This window comes from Chenopodium album, chromosome 5 (genome assembly GCF_948465745.1).
Source record: "Chenopodium album chromosome 5, dcCheAlbu1.1, whole genome shotgun sequence".
NCBI lineage: Eukaryota > Viridiplantae > Streptophyta > Magnoliopsida > Caryophyllales > Amaranthaceae > Chenopodium > Chenopodium album.
The window spans coordinates 632,064-652,510 of record NC_137838.1 but is presented as its reverse complement, the minus strand read 5'-3'; the positions used below and the strand labels follow the sequence as shown (position 1 = coordinate 652,510).

General features: G+C 34.7%; 1 protein-coding gene and 1 pseudogene across 1 annotated transcript; one reads left to right on the top strand and one right to left on the bottom strand.

The window, feature by feature from the left end:
• The first annotated feature begins 8,225 nt into the window (after window positions 1-8,225).
• On the top strand, window positions 8,226-10,344 carry LOC145631269 (uncharacterized). Its single transcript, XM_081683356.1, has 4 exons — window positions 8,226-8,372; window positions 8,468-8,762; window positions 9,739-9,878; window positions 10,217-10,344. Exons 1-4 carry the CDS (start codon window positions 8,226-8,228, stop codon window positions 10,253-10,255), a joined length of 621 nt encoding a protein of 206 aa, XP_081539482.1. The 3' UTR covers window positions 10,256-10,344.
• A 513-nt stretch (window positions 10,345-10,857) lies between these two features.
• On the bottom strand, window positions 10,858-13,146 carry LOC145631400 (UDP-glycosyltransferase 88A1 pseudogene; annotated as a pseudogene).
• Window positions 13,147-20,447: the final 7,301 nt, after the last annotated feature.

Below are 20,447 nucleotides of genomic sequence, written 5' to 3'. Positions count from 1 at the left end.
CGCCGAAAATCCGCCGCCGAAAAAGTGAAAAAGGGTGAAGAAAAGACAGGGGACAGCGAGTGGAGAATTGAAGTCAGACCCCTTAATGGAGTAATAAGGAGGACAAAGCTACACTACACTCACGAGATTTGCAACTAAACCAATTAAATTAGAGAAGAAACACAAAGTTTTAGCTGAATTCAAGAAGTAACATTTAAATTTTTGCTCGATAGAAAAACAAAAAAAATGTCATCAATTGAAGAAGAGTCAGTCAAATTGAAGAAGAAGAAACTTGGGTTTGGGTATGTCAGCGGACTTGACGGCAATTTAACTGCGGATTTCCGTCTATTTGCTTTGGACGTTATCACCCTTGCTTTTAAACGTGAAATGACGACTTTACCCTGAGATAAGCAGTCCAGGTTAATCTCTGCTCTTAAAGTAAAGAAGAGAACTGAGCATATGACTAATAGTAGGACCCACTACTATTTTACAAGTACTCTGCATTATTGTTTTTTTTTTTTTTAAATCAAAGTAAGGAAAAATTTGTCAATTGCAGCCATTTAAACTTTGTATTTTGTAAATTGCTGCCATTTAAAAAAAATTGCAAATTGCAACCCAAAAGTGTTATAAATTGTTGCCTAATTCAATTTTTCATCAGTTTGCGTGTCGAAAAATGTTCGGTTAAAGTCGTAGCAGCCATTTCAAAAAATTGCAAACCAAACCGCATTGTAGTGTGGTTTGCGGTTTTTATATTTTATTTTTATTAAAAAAATATAAAAGAATGATAATATATGAGCTTAGTTTTTACTATTAATTAATTGAAGGTTAAAAAAAGAGTTTAATATTTGAATTATAAATTAATAATTACAAAATAAAATAAAACTTTTGTTTTTAAAAAAAAATTATAATTTTTTTTTTTAAAAAAACATGCTGGTTAAATTGCAAATTGCACGTTGGTTAAATTGCAAATTGCTCCGCATTTTGCACTGTGGTTTGGTGCGGTTTAGAAAAAATACAAAGCGCACTGGAACACTAATCATATATGCATAGACTTTTACTTTAACAAAAACCTTACTATTCAATTTAAGGCAATTAAGTACTCCGCATTTTTGTTTATTTTTTTTTATCAAAGGAAGGAAAAATTTGCCAATTGCAGCCATTTGAACTTTATATTTTGTAAATTGCTGCCATTTAAAAAAAAATTCAAATTGCAGCCCAAAACTGTTATAAATTGTAAATTACATCTTAATTCAATATTTCATCGGTTTGTGTGTCAAAAAATTTTCAATTAAGATTATAGCAGCCATTTTAAAAAATTGCAAACCAAACCGCACTTTAATGTGGTTTGCGGTTGTTATATTTTATTTTTATTAAAAAATATAAAAGAATTAAAATATATTATTAGTGCCAAACCAAACCAAACCAAACCGCACTTTAATGTGGTTTGCCAATTATATTTTAATGTGCTTATTTTTCACTATTATTAGTTAATTGAAGGTTAAAAAAAGAGTTTAATATTTGAATTATAAATTAATAATTACAAAATAACATAAAACTTTTGTTTTTAAAAAATAATTATAATTATAAAAAAAATATGCTGGTTTAATCGCAAATTGCACTGCATTTTGCGCCGTGATTTGGTGTGGTTTGGTTAGAAGTGTGGTTAGGAAAAAATACAAAGCGCACCGTGAACACTAATCACATATTCATAGACATTTACTTTAACAAAAACCTTACTATTCAATTTAAGGCAATTAAATACGACTTACATAAGTTACATTACATAATTAAATTAATTAGGAATTCCCTTGAGGGGAGGGCTTACACGATAAGTTTTGCCACCTTTTCTTTTTCTTTTTTCATTTTTTTTTTCTTGCAGCTATTTTTATGTTTTTGGTTGGAAAACTTGATGAAAAATACTTAGTATTAGTCAGATTGTAAAAATTATATGCCATGAACTCTATTAAAAGGTTAAATTCTTATACGCCATTAACTCTATTAAAAGGTTAAATTCTTATGTGCCATTAACTCTATTAAAAAGTAACTCTATTAAAAGGTTAAATTCTTATATGCCATTAACTCTATTAACTAATTAGTATTAGCTTTTCTTTTTCAAAAAACAAAATCATTAAAAATATTGAGAATAAAATAAGACTATAAAAAAATTTATAACCACCAAAAATCTACTAAGGTAAGGGTGTCTAAGTCGTCTAAGACTAATAAATAAAATTAAAAAAAAAAACAAAAAAAAATAATCTAACGATCAATATGTTGTGAAATCTATTTGGTCCAATAATACATCGGTCATTATTTTGTCATAAAAACTATCAAAATCCGGCACTAAATCCTGAAGATCAGCATAGATGGAGTTATTCAGACCATCATTGTCGGAGCTGATGAGGTCGTTGTTGCTGTTAACCAAGCCATCATTGTCGTAGCTGATGAGGTTGCTGTCGTTAACCAAGCCATCATTATTGTCATAGCTGATGAGGTTGTTGTAGTTAACCAAGCCATCATTATTATTTTCGTAGCTGATGACGTTGTTGCTGTTAACCAACTCATAATCATAACCTACAAATTGGTAATTGTTGTTGGTGACAGAAGAGGGGTTCGAGCTAGTGTTGGAGAATTGTTGATTGTTAATTTCTTGTTCGTGGCTATTGATGTTTTCCTCCTCCACTTCTTTATTTTCTTCTTTAACTTGTACATCTTTTATTTCTTTTTTGGCTCCTCTATTGTAGTAGATTCTACATAGCACATAATCCAACTGTATCTCATCCAAAAAAAAAAAAAAAACAATTAGAATATATATATTATCTCCGTTAATTTTTAGTTGCAACAAAGAAACGATATTATTACACGTACCCTCATACTAGTATTGGTATCTTGTTGATGATCTCGTTTCCTCTTAGGTATTAATTTGGGTTGATCAGGGACTCGTAACTCTAGCATATGCCAGTGCGTCTTCTGATTATTATTCTTTTTCTTATCCTTTTTGTTATTGTTAGGTTTTCCCTTGAAATACACCAATGATCTTTGGTGTCCGATCAATGTACCATCATCGTCTTTGATTGGGTGGTCTTTTCCGGTGGCTTTCCAAAACCCATCGCCGGCTTTTCGGTCAGGACGACTCCCGTTCTGGTATTTTTTATTCCGTGATGTGAAAAAATACCAACTTTTACTTTTTCCTTTTCCTTGTGGATTGAATCTGGCTGCAAGGGTTAAATTACAAAAACAAATTACTCTAAACTAAAAAAGTCATCATATACGATCCTAAATGATAGTCTAATTGCAATATCTGAAAAAGAAAAATACATGCTTATGACAAGTAGGTTTTTTAATTTATTTTTATTTTTTATAACCCTAATCCGAGTAATTTACTTAAATTCAAAAACCCTGATTATGCTAGGGTTACTCGGTTAGGGGATACTTAGTCATGGGTTACTCGGTCAGGGAATACTTAGTTAAGGGTTACTAGGTCATCAAGATTTATCCGGTCAGGGTTTACTTGTGTGTCAGCCGGCCACAATTACGCATTGAATATGTATTACTACCTCCGGTCCAAATTACTCGCAACTTTGGAATATTTTATGTCTCACAAATAATACCCCAAAGTTACGAGTAATTTGGACCGGAGGTAGTATATGATTAATTTTAATTTATAAAAAGACTGCTAAAACGTAAGAATACGAAAGATTAATAATTACATCCAAACAACAAAGAACAGAGTAAATATGCTTTTGTGATTTTAGTTATTTTCGGCTTGCATAAAAAAAAAAACGTATTAGTAGGGCAATTGTACGTACCAGTGAGATCTTCAGGACCGTAGACGTTGATATTGTCAAGTTCGTGTATTGGATTCAGAGGCAAATCAAATCCATTGATCTTGGGTTTGAGATAATGAGTGATTAGTTCTTTATTATAAGGCTCAAATCTGTAGCCTGGTGGAAGGTTAACGAAAGATTCTCCACGTTTTTCTTCCATTGTATATCTTAGAGAGGTTTAGAGAAACAAACTTACGTTGTTGATGAGTTAATAATAATTGCGATAATCAAAATTTACTATTATAATTTGTCTTCACTTCGTCTTCACTTTTATAACCTTTGGCCATGCAACGTGAATTTGATGAAATTTGATACGGAGTATAATTCTATAGATAATAGGATAAGATATAGTTAAATATATATCATTAACTAACCGTGTGCAAAAAAAAAAAAAAAAAAAAAAAAAAAAACACCTAACCAACTAACCGAGTATAATATCTATTACTAGTTGAATTTTGTACAAATTCTATCTAATACTAGTATGTAATTTACAATAGGCCCGCTTGTTCAAAATTATCCGCAAAAATTTGATAATTTGATCTACAATTGATCCGAAATTTCGGAATTGGATGCGGATAATTCGATCCACAATCAATCCGAAATTTTGGAAATTGGATGTGGATTTGGATATTAATTTTAAAATATTTGGATATCCGATTTGATATCCGAAATATAAAGGCTGAAATAGTGAAATATATATAAATTTTTTTAATTTTTCATATAAAACGAATCATGTTTTATTCACTTATAATAATATACTCCCTCCGTTTATATTTTATTGCACCATTAGGACTTTTACACTATTCACTTAATCTTCTTTAACCATCATTTGTGATTTATCCATTAGAAAAAATATAGTCACGTGGGATCTAGTAAGATTTGTCTTGAAATCTTCTTTTCAAATATCAAATTTTTATAATTTTTGCAAAAGTATAATTAAAGATAATAACAGCTAAAGTAATGCATTGGCAAGCGTGAAATCCCTCAGGATGCAATAAAAAAAGAACAGAGGAAGTATTAATATTCTTAATATATTGATGATAATTTTAATTACAAAAAGACTATTATTTTTCCCGTAAAAAAAAAATTAGTATATAAGGTGTACAACTTAGCAATTAAAAAGATAAAGTTATAAATTTAGAAAATAATTATAATCTAATATATATATATATATATATATATATAAAGTAGGCATTTTTTGGGAGCATTGGGAGCGCCACATAAGAAAAGGTATATTTTCGATCAATCAAAAATTAGATTTTTATTTTATTTTAGAATTAAAAAAACACTCGCCACCTAAATAAAAGTGACGAATGAAATTTTAAATTTTTACCATGTAGGTAAAAACGACGAATAGTAATTTATTAGGATTTTAATTATTTAAGAACACTAAATTTTATCATTTTTATTTGTTACAAAACTAAAAATTATCTTTAGATATTCGGATTTATATTATTTAAAAAAACTAAAAATTATATTTTGATATTTAAAAAATATAAACAATCATTTGATGTTAATGGTTTTATGTAAATATCTAATGATATGATACTTTCATACAAAATTTTAAAACTTATAATGCAAGAAAAAAATTAAGAGATCACCAAAAAAATATTTATATAAAGAATGTATATAAAAATTCGTGCATCGCACGCCACATAAGCAAAAGTAATATTTCGACCAATGAAAAATTAGATTTATAATTAATTTAGAATTTTAATTTCCAGTCGCCATTTAAGAAAAAATTAACAAATGAAATTTGAGAATTGAAAACAAAAAATAGTAATTTAATATTTAAATTATGAAAAAAAAAAACAAAAATTATCTTTTATATTATCTTTTACATTAGGATTTATATTATTTTAACAAATAATTAGAAATTAAAAAATATATTTGGATTTAATGATTTTATCTAACTATCCGATGAATGAGATGATACTATTTATTTCAATTTATATATTCAAGTTCTATATACGTAAAATTTGAATAAGAATAATTTAAAACTTAACAAAATATTTTACCTTAAATTAATGTTAAAATAATAGAATAGAAAATAAAAACAAAAAAAATTAAGAAATTACAAAAAAATATACAAAATGAAATATTTAAAAACCATGCATCGCACGGGCTTACATCTAGTCAATTTTAATTAATACTTCGTATTGGATAATGGATATCCAGAAATTTTCAGATGGGATTTAGATATTAATTTTTGATATCGGAGTATATATTCATATATCTAATGGGTAGGGTAAAATATATCATGAATATGGGCCTGTTCACATTTACTTAATTTCAGTTCAGTTCAGTTCAGTTCAGTTCAGCTCCAATCAGTTCAGTTCAGTTCAGCTCTTAATTTCCCTCTCTCATAAAATATTCATTTCAGCTTAGTTCAGTTCAGTTCAGTTCAGCTCCAATCAGTTCAGTTCAGCTCCAATCAGTTTAGTTCAGTTCAGTTCAATAAATGTGAACAAGCCCTATATTTAGTTCCTCAGCTAAAATAAACTACTCTAATACAGTAATAATTTTTTAAAAAATGTCTTAAAAAAGTCATCTGTATAAATCCCTTTATAAATTAAACGACTATTTCACCAAATGCCACTGACAAATTTAAAAATTCATCAAATGCCATCGCACTTTTCAGAATTCACCGAATGCCACTCAGTTTTTTAAAAATTCACCGAGTGCCATTAATGACCAACGGCCGTTAACTCCGTTAGTCATTAGGGGTTATCATGACACATGTCATGATATTATTGGTCCATTTATCTTTATTAATAAAAATTAAAAAAAAAGCTGAAAATATTAAAAAAAAAAATCAGAAAATTTTAAAAAAAAACCCCAAAATTATTTCAAAAACCCCGACCAGCCAAAACCCCCATCAGCCACAACCATCCTCCCCGCCGCCGTTCCCGCCGTCCCAGCTACTGGATTCTGTTGTCCCACAGCACCGACGCCGCCCAAGAAGCTCTCCCGCAGCGCCGACCACCTAGAAGCTCCCTCGCAGCGCCGACGCCGTTCCTCCCCCTCCCCCTCCCCCTCCCACAAAACTCCCTCCCCACCGCCACGAAACCCAGTCCTCAACCCTCAAAATCCTTTCTCTGTCCCGATCCCAGCCCCCTTCCCTTCCCCAATCCCTTTTCCGGCTACCTCCCCTTCCCCACGCTCCGATTTCGACCCTTATCCCCTTCTAACTTGGCGATTTTGGCCCTCCTCCTCTTCACAACCTTGATTTCGTTAATGGTTGTGGTGGGTAAACGGGTAGGGGAGGGTTGGAAAGCAGCTCCGAGTTGGAGAACGGCGTGGCAAATCTGGCTGCTCTAGGCCTCGTCTGGCTGGTGGTAGGGGTGGCGAGGTGGTTGAGGTCACGGTGGGGCTAGGGTCTGGGGTTAATTTTAGGTTTTAAAGGGTCGGGGAAGTTTGTGTGGGTGGTTTTTGGGGTCGACGGTGGGTCAGGTGGGGCGCAAAAGGGCCGGCCGGTCGATTTTCGGTGGTTAAGGTGGTGGCCGGCCGTTTTCCGGCGATATAAGGGGAGGGGCTAGGGTTTGGCGGTGGTAGGGGTGGCTGGGAAAATTTTGGGGTTTTTTTTTTAATTTTAATTTTCTGTTTTTTTTATAATTATTTTCTAATTATTTTCAGCTTTTTTTTTAATTTTTATTAATAAAGATAAATGGACCAATAATATCATGACATGTGTCATGATAACCCCTAATGACTAACGGAGTTAACGACCGTTGGTCATTAATGGCACTCGGTGAATTTTTAAAAAACTGAGTGACATTTGGTGAATTCTGAAAAGTGCGATGGCATTTGATGAATTTTTAAATTTGTTAGTGGCATTTGGTGAAATAGCCGTAAATTAAATATGAAGTATAATTGTATAATTACCATGATATGGATACGGATACGAAGCACAAAAAATAATACTTGTGCAAATCAATACTCCTTCGTATTTAAACAATTTTATTTTACTTTTTTTTTTTTTTTGAAGGGACAATTTTATTTTACTTACTTCCTCCGCTTTCTTTAAATTGGCACGTTTCTTTAGTCACGTTTACCAACGCACAACTTCAACTATTTATATCTTTAATACCGATAAGCAAAAATTATGAAAATTTGATATTTTAAAAATATATATCGTGATGAATTTAATAAGATCCCGCAGGAGTACATGACTATATTTTTCATTATGTATAAATCACAAAACAAGATCAAATGAAAGTGTGTAAATAGCACTAAAGTAAAAAACGTGTCAACTAAAAAACGGAGGTGGAATTTATTTTTTCCAACCAAAAAAAAAAAAAAAAAAAAAAAAAAAAAAAAAAAAAAAAACTCCTTATTTAAACGAAATACTCCGTTTTGGCGCCAACCATGATTCATTCTCCACAACAACATTGAGAAGCTGGTGCCTGAAAACAGAGAAAAATGGCAAAGATTAAAACCCTTAGTTTCGAACATTATCATTTATTCTTCAACAATCCTTTAATTTCTTCATCTTTCAACTTCGACCAACTCAATCACATTCTTTACATTCATGGATTCTACAGACTTACTCGCCGAAATCGCCGTAAGGTATAATCATACCCATCTCCCTCATCAATTCACTTGTTTGTTTTTTAATGGATTATTTATTGTGTTTGAAATTATTGAGTATGATTTTTTTGTAGGAGATGATTTTGGAAGCATTGGATGCAATTGATGAGTTCATTAATCCTCATCGTTCAACTTTGAATGAAACCCAGATTTCTACCAACAATGATGTTTGTCTAAGTATTGATCAAGTTACTGCTGATCTTGATGCCCTTCAATGGCATGATTTCAACGATGACGACGACAATGACGATGACAATGAAGGTGGAAATATGGAGATAGTTGAGTACAAGAGGAAGAGGAAAGAGTTTAACCCAGTTCATTTGAAGAAGCCCAGGTCTAAGATTAAGACCCACAAGAGGAACAATATCAGTGAGATTTCTTTATTTATCTGATCTGCTTGTTTTTAATATTATGGGTTTGTTTTGAGGTTTGCCTGATAGGTGTTTGTTAAAATGTCCGAATGAAAATCCACATGTTCGTTGTAGTATAATTGAGGGAAGCATTTTGTGCAGGAATTTCAGGGTTTTTGCTTGTCCACTACTCCATATGTTTGTAGAAATGTCCAAGTTAAAACACACATATTCTCTTGAATGATTTAAAGGAGCATGTTACACTTGATTCTATAAATTAATGACTATTTCTGCGACTCGATTCTCATATTCTCATGTTACACTTGAGGAGCATGTTACTCAAATATGTACTCTTGTGATAAGTCATAAGGAAATAAAATGTGTCTATGTAACATGTCAATAATAGTTCCTCATATAAATTGATCTGCACATTTGATTTCAGCGAGCCTAGTCTATCTAACTTTCAATTGGAATAGACTTTATATCTGTCTTCCCTTATTCTAGTAATCGGCTTCTTCAGCACCATGAGCAAGCCTCAGATCATCAGGGAATACAATGCAGATGCTTGAGTAGAATTGTGCAGTAGGTTCTAATAAGAATGTCTCCATATTCAGTGATATGACGGGTGACCCTTTATGTAGGATCAGATTCTGTCCTGTTCACATTATGTTGGTGTATGAGGCTAAAAGAAAATTTAACTTGTTGAACTCAATATTATCTCTGTTCTCAACTTTAGCTGCATAACTTTTATGTTGGGTTCCCCATGTCATGCTTTCTAGTAGGTTGGGCTACGGGGGCTCCCTAATGCAAATTTCACTTGTTTATTAATTAGCCAAAAAAAGTTGTGTGCTACTAATTTGCTTCTTGCCTTATAGAGTGTCTTCTTCCTTAGCTTCGTAACAGGAATTTTAAATTTCTACCAGGGAAAGAGCATTTTTCTTTTCCTAACTTGACTACGTATAGATCATTCATATGTGCTTCAAACTGGACAACAGGTCGCAGAGATCAAGATGGAAAAGCTTGGGGAGCTTGTTGGAGTTGTCCGAGGGTGCATAAAAGAAGTGGGGTTTGGTCTCAGGAGATCAAATTTGAAGATGGGATACATACTTGGCCTTCAAGTCTCTCCAAGACACTGGTACTTCCTTTATCCCACTCTTTGTAATTATTACTGTACTAATTGTTGTACCATCACTGTAATGCCTGTTGCACAAGAATTTAGTGTTCGTTATAGTACAAAACTACAGATGTTATGGATGAACTAGATACTCCTATTAATCCTCTTCAATAACTAATTACCACAGCTCTGTTTTAGGTATGATTCTTGAATCATCTTTTCCATAGTGATTGAATTAATTTGACTTAAAACAGATGGTATGCTTCCATAGTGATTCTATTAATTTGACACATTGCTCTTGGTCTAGAATTCTGTAGGCGTATTTACCCTTTTATCCTGTTCGTATTTGGCACTTACAGGCATATGGGAATTGGACTCAACCTGATGAATGCAATTGAAGAATGGCTCGCAAATTATGGTGCAGAGTATGTATACCTAGCTACCGAGGAGAGCAATGTTGCTTCTAGAAATCTGTTTACCCTAAAAATGCCACTAGTATTGATTTCTATGCTTATATATGTTCTTATGGAAATATAAATATAGAGAAGTTGCACGTCAGCCAAGCTGTTTCTGTTATAAAATCGGCTCAAAATGCAAAGACTTTTATCCAAATGATACTGAAATAATCTTTAGTGGTAATCCAAGCCTCGGAAGATGGGCATGTTATTTCATAATTTCAATGATGAGGGTTGGGAAGGTCTGCATATCAAGGATCACAATACAGACACTACAGAGCCGAGCTCCTGGATAATTTTCAGCATATGGAATAGCCGTGAGGTTTACAAGCTTCAAATTCAAAGGTGTAGTCATCAATTTCAGTCCTTTCTATATGCAGCCTTAAGCCATGCTCTTGAATTCTAGACAAGAGGCTAGGATTTAGTTCATATTTTAATGCCATAGGCCATGTCTCTTATTATTGGACCTTCCAGTTAGTTACACTGTCATTGCCGGAAAGTTGCTATTGAATGAATTAATCCATTACACACTCTATCTTCTCGTATTTTAATTTTTTTTTTTTTTTTTTTTTTTTTTTTTTTTTTTTTTTTTTTTTTTTTTGTGGGACTGTGTTAGCTTGGTTTGAAGTTAAATCTATACTAAAATAAAATTGCAACAAAAAATTTAATCTCATGGAATTATGGAAATGATGTATTAAGGGACCGGGCAATCACATGCTTCATACTCTGTTTTCTGTATAAATGTAAAGTAATTAGGCAAATTCATTCCATTAAATGGAAATTGGCTGGATAATATTTGCTAGAAATTTTGTGGTCACAATATCACATCATTTAAAAAGTCACAAGTCCACAAGATATGTCAAATTATGATTTTTTATTTTTTTGAAATGTGTGTGACATGCTGACATATAATCAACGAAAAAAATTACAAGCCATGTCCATCTTTCCATGATTTAACTAGCAAATTCAATGCTTCTTCAGATGAGCCTCCTTCACTAAATACAACCTCAGCCTGGTTTTTCAAATCCAACACACGTTCCCTAACCACATCCCCTTCTTCCGAACTAATAATTTGCTTGACTCGCCTCTCAATTTCACTCGACCTCACAAAACTATCCTCCGATTCATCCATTGGTAACGCAATCCCAATCTCCTCCACAATCAAAATCTTATTAAATCTTTGCTCGGCATACAAAGGCCAAGCCACCATAGGCACTCCAGCACACACTGCCTCTAAAGTCGAGTTCCATCCACAATGAGTCACAAACCCACCTACTGACCCATGTCCTAACACATCAATTTGCGGGACCCACATCTTGACCACATGACCCCTATCTTTAGTCCTTTCCAAAAACCCCTCAGGAAGGAATGAGTCCAAATCTGGCTCCACCAATGACCTTGAAAGCACCTTAGCCTTATCTTTTTTAGGTGGCATACGAACCACCCATAAAAACCTCACCCCACTATTCTCCAACCCTAGAGCTATCTCCCTTGTTTGCTCCTTAGAAAACACACCTCCACTTCCAAAGCACAAGTACACCACGCTTCGACTTGGTTGTGAGTCCAGCCAACTTAGACACTCGTGTCGACTTTCTCCTCCTCCTTCACCGCCTCGATTTTTAGCTATCAAAGGCCCAACACAATAAACATGTGGAATTTTAGCTCCTGGAAGACAAGTCCCTTGTTTTAAACCCTTAACAGCTCTAATCTCTAACGACTCGAAAGTATTAACGATAATCCCATCTGATTTAAGAAAAGTTTCACCTAACTTGACAAACTCCTTATAACTTTCCCCACGATCAAGCATGCATTCGATCATACTACTAGTAGGAAAAGAAAACATCCCAGGAATCTCAAGCGAAACACGAAGATTCCTATAAGAATCGGTATATGTTCTATCATAGATAGGAAGGTTAAGGAAGAAAGCTAGAACAAAAGCACCCGAAGCAAAGAAAAAGTAAGTAGGGATATTGAGTGATTGAGAAACTTCAACCGCCGAGTAGCAGAAGAAGTCGAGGATAAAAGCGGAAATAGTTGAGGATTGAGCAATAGATTCGAGTGATTTGAGAACATTGGTGTTGTTACTTCGGAGAGTTTCGTACGTGATTTGTTCGACATCGTTGTATTTGGAAAGGTCGCCGAGAAGAAGAGGAACGGGAGGGTGGAAGACGAAGGTGATGGAAGGGAAAGAGGAGGAGATAAAGGAGACGTAAGAGGAGTACGTCGAAGATCGGCATATCGGAGAATCTGGGATGATAATGGTGATGGAAGAAATAGAAGGAGAGTGTGTTAAAAGGAGTTTACCTAGTTCAATCATTGAGATTAAGTGGCCTACAAATGGTGCAGGGTATAGTACTATTGTTTCCATTTTAATTGTGATAATTGTAGTCGTGATGAATCGAAGATGATCTCTTAAGAGATGATTGTAGGTTCGTTGGTGTATACTTGCAAGATGGGGAGGGTTCTAAAGGTGAAAACTTCTCCGATGATTAAGTTAGTACTTGATATTTTATAGTACGATGGAGAAATATATATCGAATGAGGTAGATGAAGGAATTAATTAAACATGGGATCGATTGGAGATGGGTGATTTTAAAAGTAGGCGAGAAGAATTGAGAAATTGAGTTTATATTAGGGGGAAGAAGCAAGGGAGGAATAACGTGTAAGAATAAGCTAGTAGGGATTTTATGATATGGCTATGAAATTATGACTTATAAAGTTGTGGTTGATTATTATTTCATACGAAGTAAATTAATATCACGTTGTACAAATGATGATGATTTTTTGTACAGTAGGTGGTGCATCTTATTCAAAATGATTGTACATATGCATGGTTGACTATGTAGAGATCGAGGGACGATGCAATGAATATGAATTGAATCGTGTGATCCATGTTTATTACTAGTTATATTCTTATCTAAATGTACTGTACTAATTCCATTTATTGTCATTTACTTACACTTTAATTATCTATTCCGCCCCCACCTAGACACCTTTCATTCGTAATCTTTTGGTGCAATTAGTAATTGAACATTAAAGGTTTCTATTTAATGGATATAAACAGTTAGGGTCTGTTCACATTTACTGAACTGAGCTGTTGAACTGAACTGAATTGATTGGAGCTGAACTGAACTGAACTGAATTGAGCTGAAATGAATATTTTATGAGAGAGGAAAATTAAGAGCTGAACTGAACTGAACTGATTGGAGCTGAACTGAACTGATTAGAGCTGAACTGAACTGAAATTAAGTAAATGTGAATAGGCCCTTACTCCATAGTATTTTTCATTCTGATGCATAAATGATGGTATGTATGACAAGTTTTAATAATTTAATAATCCAAAGTTAATGACTGAGATAAATTTAATCGTAGGATTAAAGGAGGGGCCAAGGGGGTGAGGATTGAACCCTATCACTTAAGGGTTGATTTTCATTGACTAGGTTATTTAGCAAAGATAAAAAGTATGTATTTGAGGAAATATTAATTTAATACTTACTCCTTTCTAAAATATATATATATATATATATATATATATATATATATATATATATAAATCGTAATAAAAATTCCTCAAAAATCGTGGATAATAGCCTTCAATTTTGGAATTTTTTGACATTTTTTCGCCCGGAAATAAAAATTGTCGAGAAGTTTGCCATGGTCCCTAATACCCTCTGGGTGTCCAATAAGGTGGGTGGAACCATCCAATTTACTTTAAAACGGTCAATTTACCCGTTAACAACTTGCACCGATTTCGTACACTCAAGCCTACCACGGACATTTATAATAGTGTATAAAGGTCATATATGGTTCCAAACGGCATTATATGATCCTGAGATGTATCCCCAAGGTCCCCAAGATTTTTCGCCACCAGGCCCCGTAACCTTCGAAATTCCTCAAAAAGCATGGATAATAGCCTTTAATTGTGGAATTTTTAGACCTTTTTTCACTCGGAATTAAAATTTGCCGAGAAGTTTATCATGGTCTCTAATACCCTCTGGGAGTACAATTAGGTGGGTGGAACTATCCAATTTGCTTTTAAACGGTCAATTTATTCGTTAACAACTTGCACCGATTTAGTGAACTCAAGCTTTCCACGAATATTTATGACATCATATAACGGTCATATATGGTTCCAAACGACATTATTTGATCCTGAGATGCATCCCCTAGGGCCTCAAGATTTTTCGCCGCCGAACCCCGTAACCTTCGAAATTCCTCAAAAATCGTGGATAATAGCCTTCAATTATGGACTTTTTTTTTTACCTTTTTACGCCTGGAAATAAAAATTGCCGAGAAGTTTTTCATGGTCCCTAATACCCTTTGGGTGTCCAATTAGGTGGGTGGAACCATCCAATTTGCTTTAAAACGGTCAATATTCCCGTTAACAACTTGCACTGATTTCGTAAACTCAAGCATACCACGGACATTTATGACATCATATATTGGTCATATATGGTTCCAAACGGCATTATATGATCTTGAGATGTATCCCCAAGGTCCTCAAGATTTTTCGCCACCAGGCCCTGTAACCTCCGAAATTTCTAAAAAAACGTGGATAATAGCCTTCAATTTTAGAATTTTTAGACCTTTTTTGTCTCGAAAATAAAAATGGCCGAGAATTTTACCATGGTATCTAATATCCTTCGGGAGTACAATTAGGTGGGTGGAACCATTCAATTTTCCTTAAAACCGTCAATTTACCCGTTCATAACTTGCACCGATTTCGTGAACTTAAGCCTACCACAGACATTTATGACAGCATATAATGGTCATATATGGTTCCAAACGATATTATATGATCTTGAGGTGTATCCATTAGGGCCTCAAGACTTTTCGCCACCGGGCTCCATAACCTCCAAAATTTCTCAAAAAGCGTGGATAATAGCCTTCAATTTTGGAATTTTTTGACCTTTTTTCGCTCGGAAATAAAAATTGTCGAGATGTTTACCATGGTCCCTAATACCCTCCAGGAGTCCAAGTAGGTGGGTGGTTCCATCCAATTTGCTTTAAAACGGTTAATTTACCCATTAACAACTTGCACCGATTACGTGAACTCAAGCCTACCACGAACATTTATGACAACATATAATGATGATATATGGTTCCAAACGGCATTATATGATCATGAGATGTATCCCCTAGGGTGACAGGGTAAAGTCGTATCCCCTAATCAAAAATAATTACCTAAATCACTAACTAAGGTAGATAGGGAAGTAGGGTCGATCTCCACAGGGAAACAAGTCTTTTTACTCCTAATTAATTATTATAATCTAAATTACTTAAGTAACCAATATTTATAGTTGAATAAGAAACTAAACTACAAAGAGTAGGAATAGGGAGAAAATAATATATAAAAGGATCTAGGGCATAGGTTCACCAATAAATAATACTCCAGGGTAAAACAGAGTAATCAATCATTGACATTGCATAAATAACATGATTAACAGGCTCTCGCAATTTATTAATCAACATAGATCTAACAGGCTCTCGCAATTTACTAGATCTAAGTTCTTATTGAAAATGGCCTTTAATATCAAATTAACATCTGCTCGATTCATCAATTTAATATTGCTATACTTTTACAAGCCGCAATTGTAAAACATTAAAACAATCCAATAAGAAATTATCATGCAATACCAATAATCAATAATAGTCAATCATCAATGCATCAATTAACCAGATTGTAAAGGGCTTTCGCTACGTATTACAATCACAGAATTAATCTACCGGTATTAAATCTCATCTCTCGAATCTCGACTTAACCATTTATAAATTAATCTGCCTATTGAAACTAGACCTAAACATTAATTCTCATCTCTCGAATCTTGAATCAATATTGTCAAACTCATGCATAAAAGATAGGCCTAATCTAGTCACAGAGTATTAAATCAATCAATAGGAAATTAATCTAGCATTGATAATCAACAACAATAATTTACCCCTTCATATTAATTATTAGATCCCCATAAACCCTATAAATAAAACTACTCACACATATTAAAAACTAGACAAATCAAAGCAATAAAATAAGACATGATTAAAGGAATAGAATAAATAACTAAGATTAAGAGAATAGGAATCGTTACCAAAATAAATCTGGAATTAAGAGTAGATTAAGAACAAAGGTTTAGAGAGAGAATTCTAAGAGAATAATTAAGAGAGTAAAGAAAGAGTAAAGAGGAGAAGAAGAAGAAGTCCTAAAAACGTATTACGGAGGAGTATTTATACTCCGTACAAAAATCCTAAACTAAAACAAATTAAAACTACGTTAAACATCTCCTAAGAAATACACGCGCCCGATCGGGCGCGCCTCCGGGCGCCAGCCTTTTTGGCCAGGCGCCGACCTTTGCTTCTCCCGCCCGGCCGGGCGTGCCTCCGGGCGCCAGCCTTTTTGGGCGGGCGGCTCTCTTGGGCCACTATTTGGACTACGATTGGGCTCCAATTCTTCGGGCCAATCTGGGTTTCCTCTTTGGGTCTTGAATACTCGGTCCAAATGCCCCGGTATCACCTATACTGAGCCCTTAATCACCGGTTCGATGGCTCTAACCGGCCCTGGGCTATAAAATCTGGTCGTGTTTCTCCAATGCTCGTGATTGCTCCAAAATATCTCGGGAAAATACTCCAAAAGCATAAATCCCTACAAAAGTCAACCAAATCTACGAAAACACTAGAAAACCCCAATTAGTAATAAAAGTGGCTCTAAAGAGCCAAAAACACTACTAATTATGACCAAGGGACGGGGGTAAAATACTATATAAAATAGACACATCATAGGGCCTCAAGACTTTTCGTCACCGGGCCCCGTAACCTCCGAAATTCCTCAAAAAGCGTGGATAATAGCCTTCAATTTTGGAATTTTTTGACCTATTTTCGAATGGAAATAAAAATTGCCAAGATGTTTACCATGGTCCTTAATACCCTCTAGGAGTCCAATTAGGTGGGTGGAACCATCCAATGTGTACTAAAACGGTCAATTTTCCCGTATATAACTTGCACCCATTTCGTGAACTCGATCAAGCCTACCACGGACATTTATGACAGCATATAATGGTCATATATAGTTCAAAATGGCATTATATGGTCATGAGATGTATCCCCTAGGGCCTCAAGACTTTTCGCCACCGGGCCCGTAACCTCCAAAATTCCTCAAAAAACGTGTATAATAACCTTCTATTTTAGAATTTTTAGACCTTTTTTCGCTCGGAAATAAAAATTTCCGAGAAGTTTACCATGGTCTCTAATACCCTTCGGGAGTAAAATTAGGTGGGTGGAACCATCCAATTTGCTTTAAAACGGTCAATTTACCCGTTCACAACTTGCACCGATTTCGTGAACTCAAACCTACCACGGACATTATTTATGACAGCACATAATGGTGATATATGGTTCCAAACGGCATTATATGATCCTGAGATGGGCCTTAAGACTTTTCGCCACCGGGCTCCATAACCTCCGAAATTCCTCAAAAAGCGTGGATAATAGCCTTCAATTTTGGAATTTTTTGACCTATTTTCGCATGGAAATAAAAATTGCCGAGATGTTTACCATGGTCCCTAATACCCTCCAAGAGTCCAATTAGGTGGGTGGAACCATCCAATGTGCACTAAAACGGTCAATTTACCCGTATATAACTTGCACCCATTTCGTGAACTCGATCAAGCCTACCACAGACATTTATGACAGCATATAATGGTCATATATGGTTCAAAATGGCATTATATGATCATGAGATGTATCCCCTAGGGCCTCAAGACTTTTTGCCACCGGGCCCGTAACCTCCGAAATTCCTCAAAAAGCGTGTATAATAACCTTCTATTTTGGAATTTTTAGACCTTTTTTCGCCCGAAAATAAAAATTGCCGAGAAGTTTACCATGGTCTCTAATATCCTTCGGGAGTACAATTAGGTGGATAGAACCATCCAATTTGCCTTAAAATGGTCAATTTACCCGTTCACAACTTGCACCGATTTCGTGAACTCAAACCTACCACGAACATTTATGACAGCATATAATAATCATATATGGTTCCAAACAGCATTATATGATTCTGAGAGGTATTCCCTAGGGCCTCAAGACTTTTCGCCACCGGGCTCCATAACCTCCAAAATTTCTCAAAAAGCGTGGATAATAACCTTTAATTTTGGAATTTTTTGACCTTTTTTCGCCCGGAAATAAAAATTGCCGAGAAGTTTACCATGGTCTCTAATACCCTTCGGGAGTACAATTAGGTGGATAGAACCATCCAATTTGCCTTAAAACGGTCAATTTACCCGTTCACAACTTGCACCGATTTCGTGAACTCAAACCTACCACGGACATTTATGACAACATATAATAATCATATATGGTTCCAAACGGCATTATATGATTCTAAGATGTATCCCCTAGGGCCTCAAGACTTTTCGCCATCGGGCTCCATAACCTCCAAAATTTCTCAAAAAGCGTGGATAATAACTTTCAATTTTGGAATTTTTTGACCTTTTTTCGCTCGGAAATAAAAATTGCCGAGATGTTTACCATGGTCCCTAATACCCTCCAGGAGTCCAAGTAGGTGGGTGGTTCCATCCAATTTGCTTTAAAACGGTCAATTTACCCATTAACAACTTGCACCGATTACATGAACTCAAGATTACCACGGACATTTATGACAACATATAATGGTGATATATTGTTCCAAATGGCATTATATGATCCTGGGATATAGCCCCTAGGGTCTCAAGACTTTTCGCCACCGGGTCCCGTAACTTCCGTAATTCCTCAAAAAGTGTGGATAATAGCCTTCAATTTTGGAATTTTTGACCTTTTTTCGCTCGGAAATAAAAATTGCCGAGATGTTTACCATGGTCCATAATACCCTCCAGGAGTCCAAGTAGGTGAGTGGAACCATCCAATTTGCTTTAAAATGGTCAATTTACTCGTTAACATTTTGTACCGATTTCGTGAACTCAAGCCTACAACGGACATTTATGACAACATATAATGGTCATATACGGTTACAAACGGAATTATATGATCCTGAGATATATTTCCTAGGGCCTCAAGACATTTTGCCACCGGGTCTCGTAACCTCCGAAATTCCTTAAAAAGCGTGGATAATAGCCTACAATTATGGAATTTTTTTACTTTTTTTCGCTTGGAAAAAAAAAATTTCGAGATGTTTACCATGGTTCCTAATGCCCTCCAGGAGTCCAATTATGTTGGTGGTATCATCCAATTTGCCTTAAAACGGTCAATTTACCCATTCACAAGTTGCACCGATTTCGTGAACTCAATCTTACCACGAACATTTATGACAATATATAATGGTCATATATGGTTCCAAACGGCATTATACGATCCTTAAATGTATCCCCTAGGGCCTCAAGACTTTTCGCCACCGGGCTCCATAACCTCCGAAATTCTTCAAAAAGCATGGAAAAGCCTTCAAGTTTTTTTATTTTTATTTTTATTATTATTTTTTTTTGAAAGCCTTTGATTGACAAGGTGGTTGCTAGAGCTAAAGTTTTGACTGCTAAAACTCTTGCTTACTCAGGTAGGCTGCAATTGGTCAAAGTTATTCGTTTGAGTTTACGGTCTTATTTGTGTCAGATTTTCATAATGCGTAAGAAAGTAATTAAGGAGATTAAGAGGATCTGCAGATTGTTTTTATGGACTGGCAATACTGTTTCTTATAAAAAAGCTCATGTCTCTTGGAACACTTTATGTCTTTCTAGAGTTGTTGGGGTTTGGAACATTAAGGATATGGTTTTGTGGAACAAAGCTGCTATCTGCAAGCTTCTTTGGGCCATTTCTTGTAAGAAAGATAAGCTTTGGGTGAAATGGATTGATGCTTATTATATTAAGAACAGGGATGTTTCTAGTGTTAGTTGTCCTGCTAATAGCACCTGGGCTCTTAGGAAAATCTTCGACTGTTCTCAAACCATTATCTCTGCAGGTGGTTGGGACAGATTTGTTAAGAAGGGGTCCTTTTTTATTCATCTTTTTTTAGTTCAACTTATATATGTATGTTTACTTTGTTACTTCGTATTAAGCAATAGTTTTCGATAAATCCTGAATTCTTGTCGTGTGACGAGGGAAAGAACTTTGGATGACTTGATCAAATACCTTACTTTCGCTTTTGGAACTTACAATTTTT

What these genes read in the sequence shown, in the direction of transcription:
- LOC145631269 (XM_081683356.1), top strand. Translation starts at nt 8,226, where the DNA reads ATGGCAAAGATTAAAACCCTTAGTTTCGAACATTATCATTTATTCTTC. An exon ending in CTCGCCGAAATCGCCGTAAG is followed by an intron (nt 8,373 to 8,467) that starts GTATAATCATAC and finishes ATTTTTTTGTAG; the next exon opens with GAGATGATTTTGGAAGCATT. An exon ending in CAAGTCTCTCCAAGACACTG is followed by an intron (nt 9,879 to 10,216) that starts GTACTTCCTTTA and finishes TGGCACTTACAG; the next exon opens with GCATATGGGAATTGGACTCA.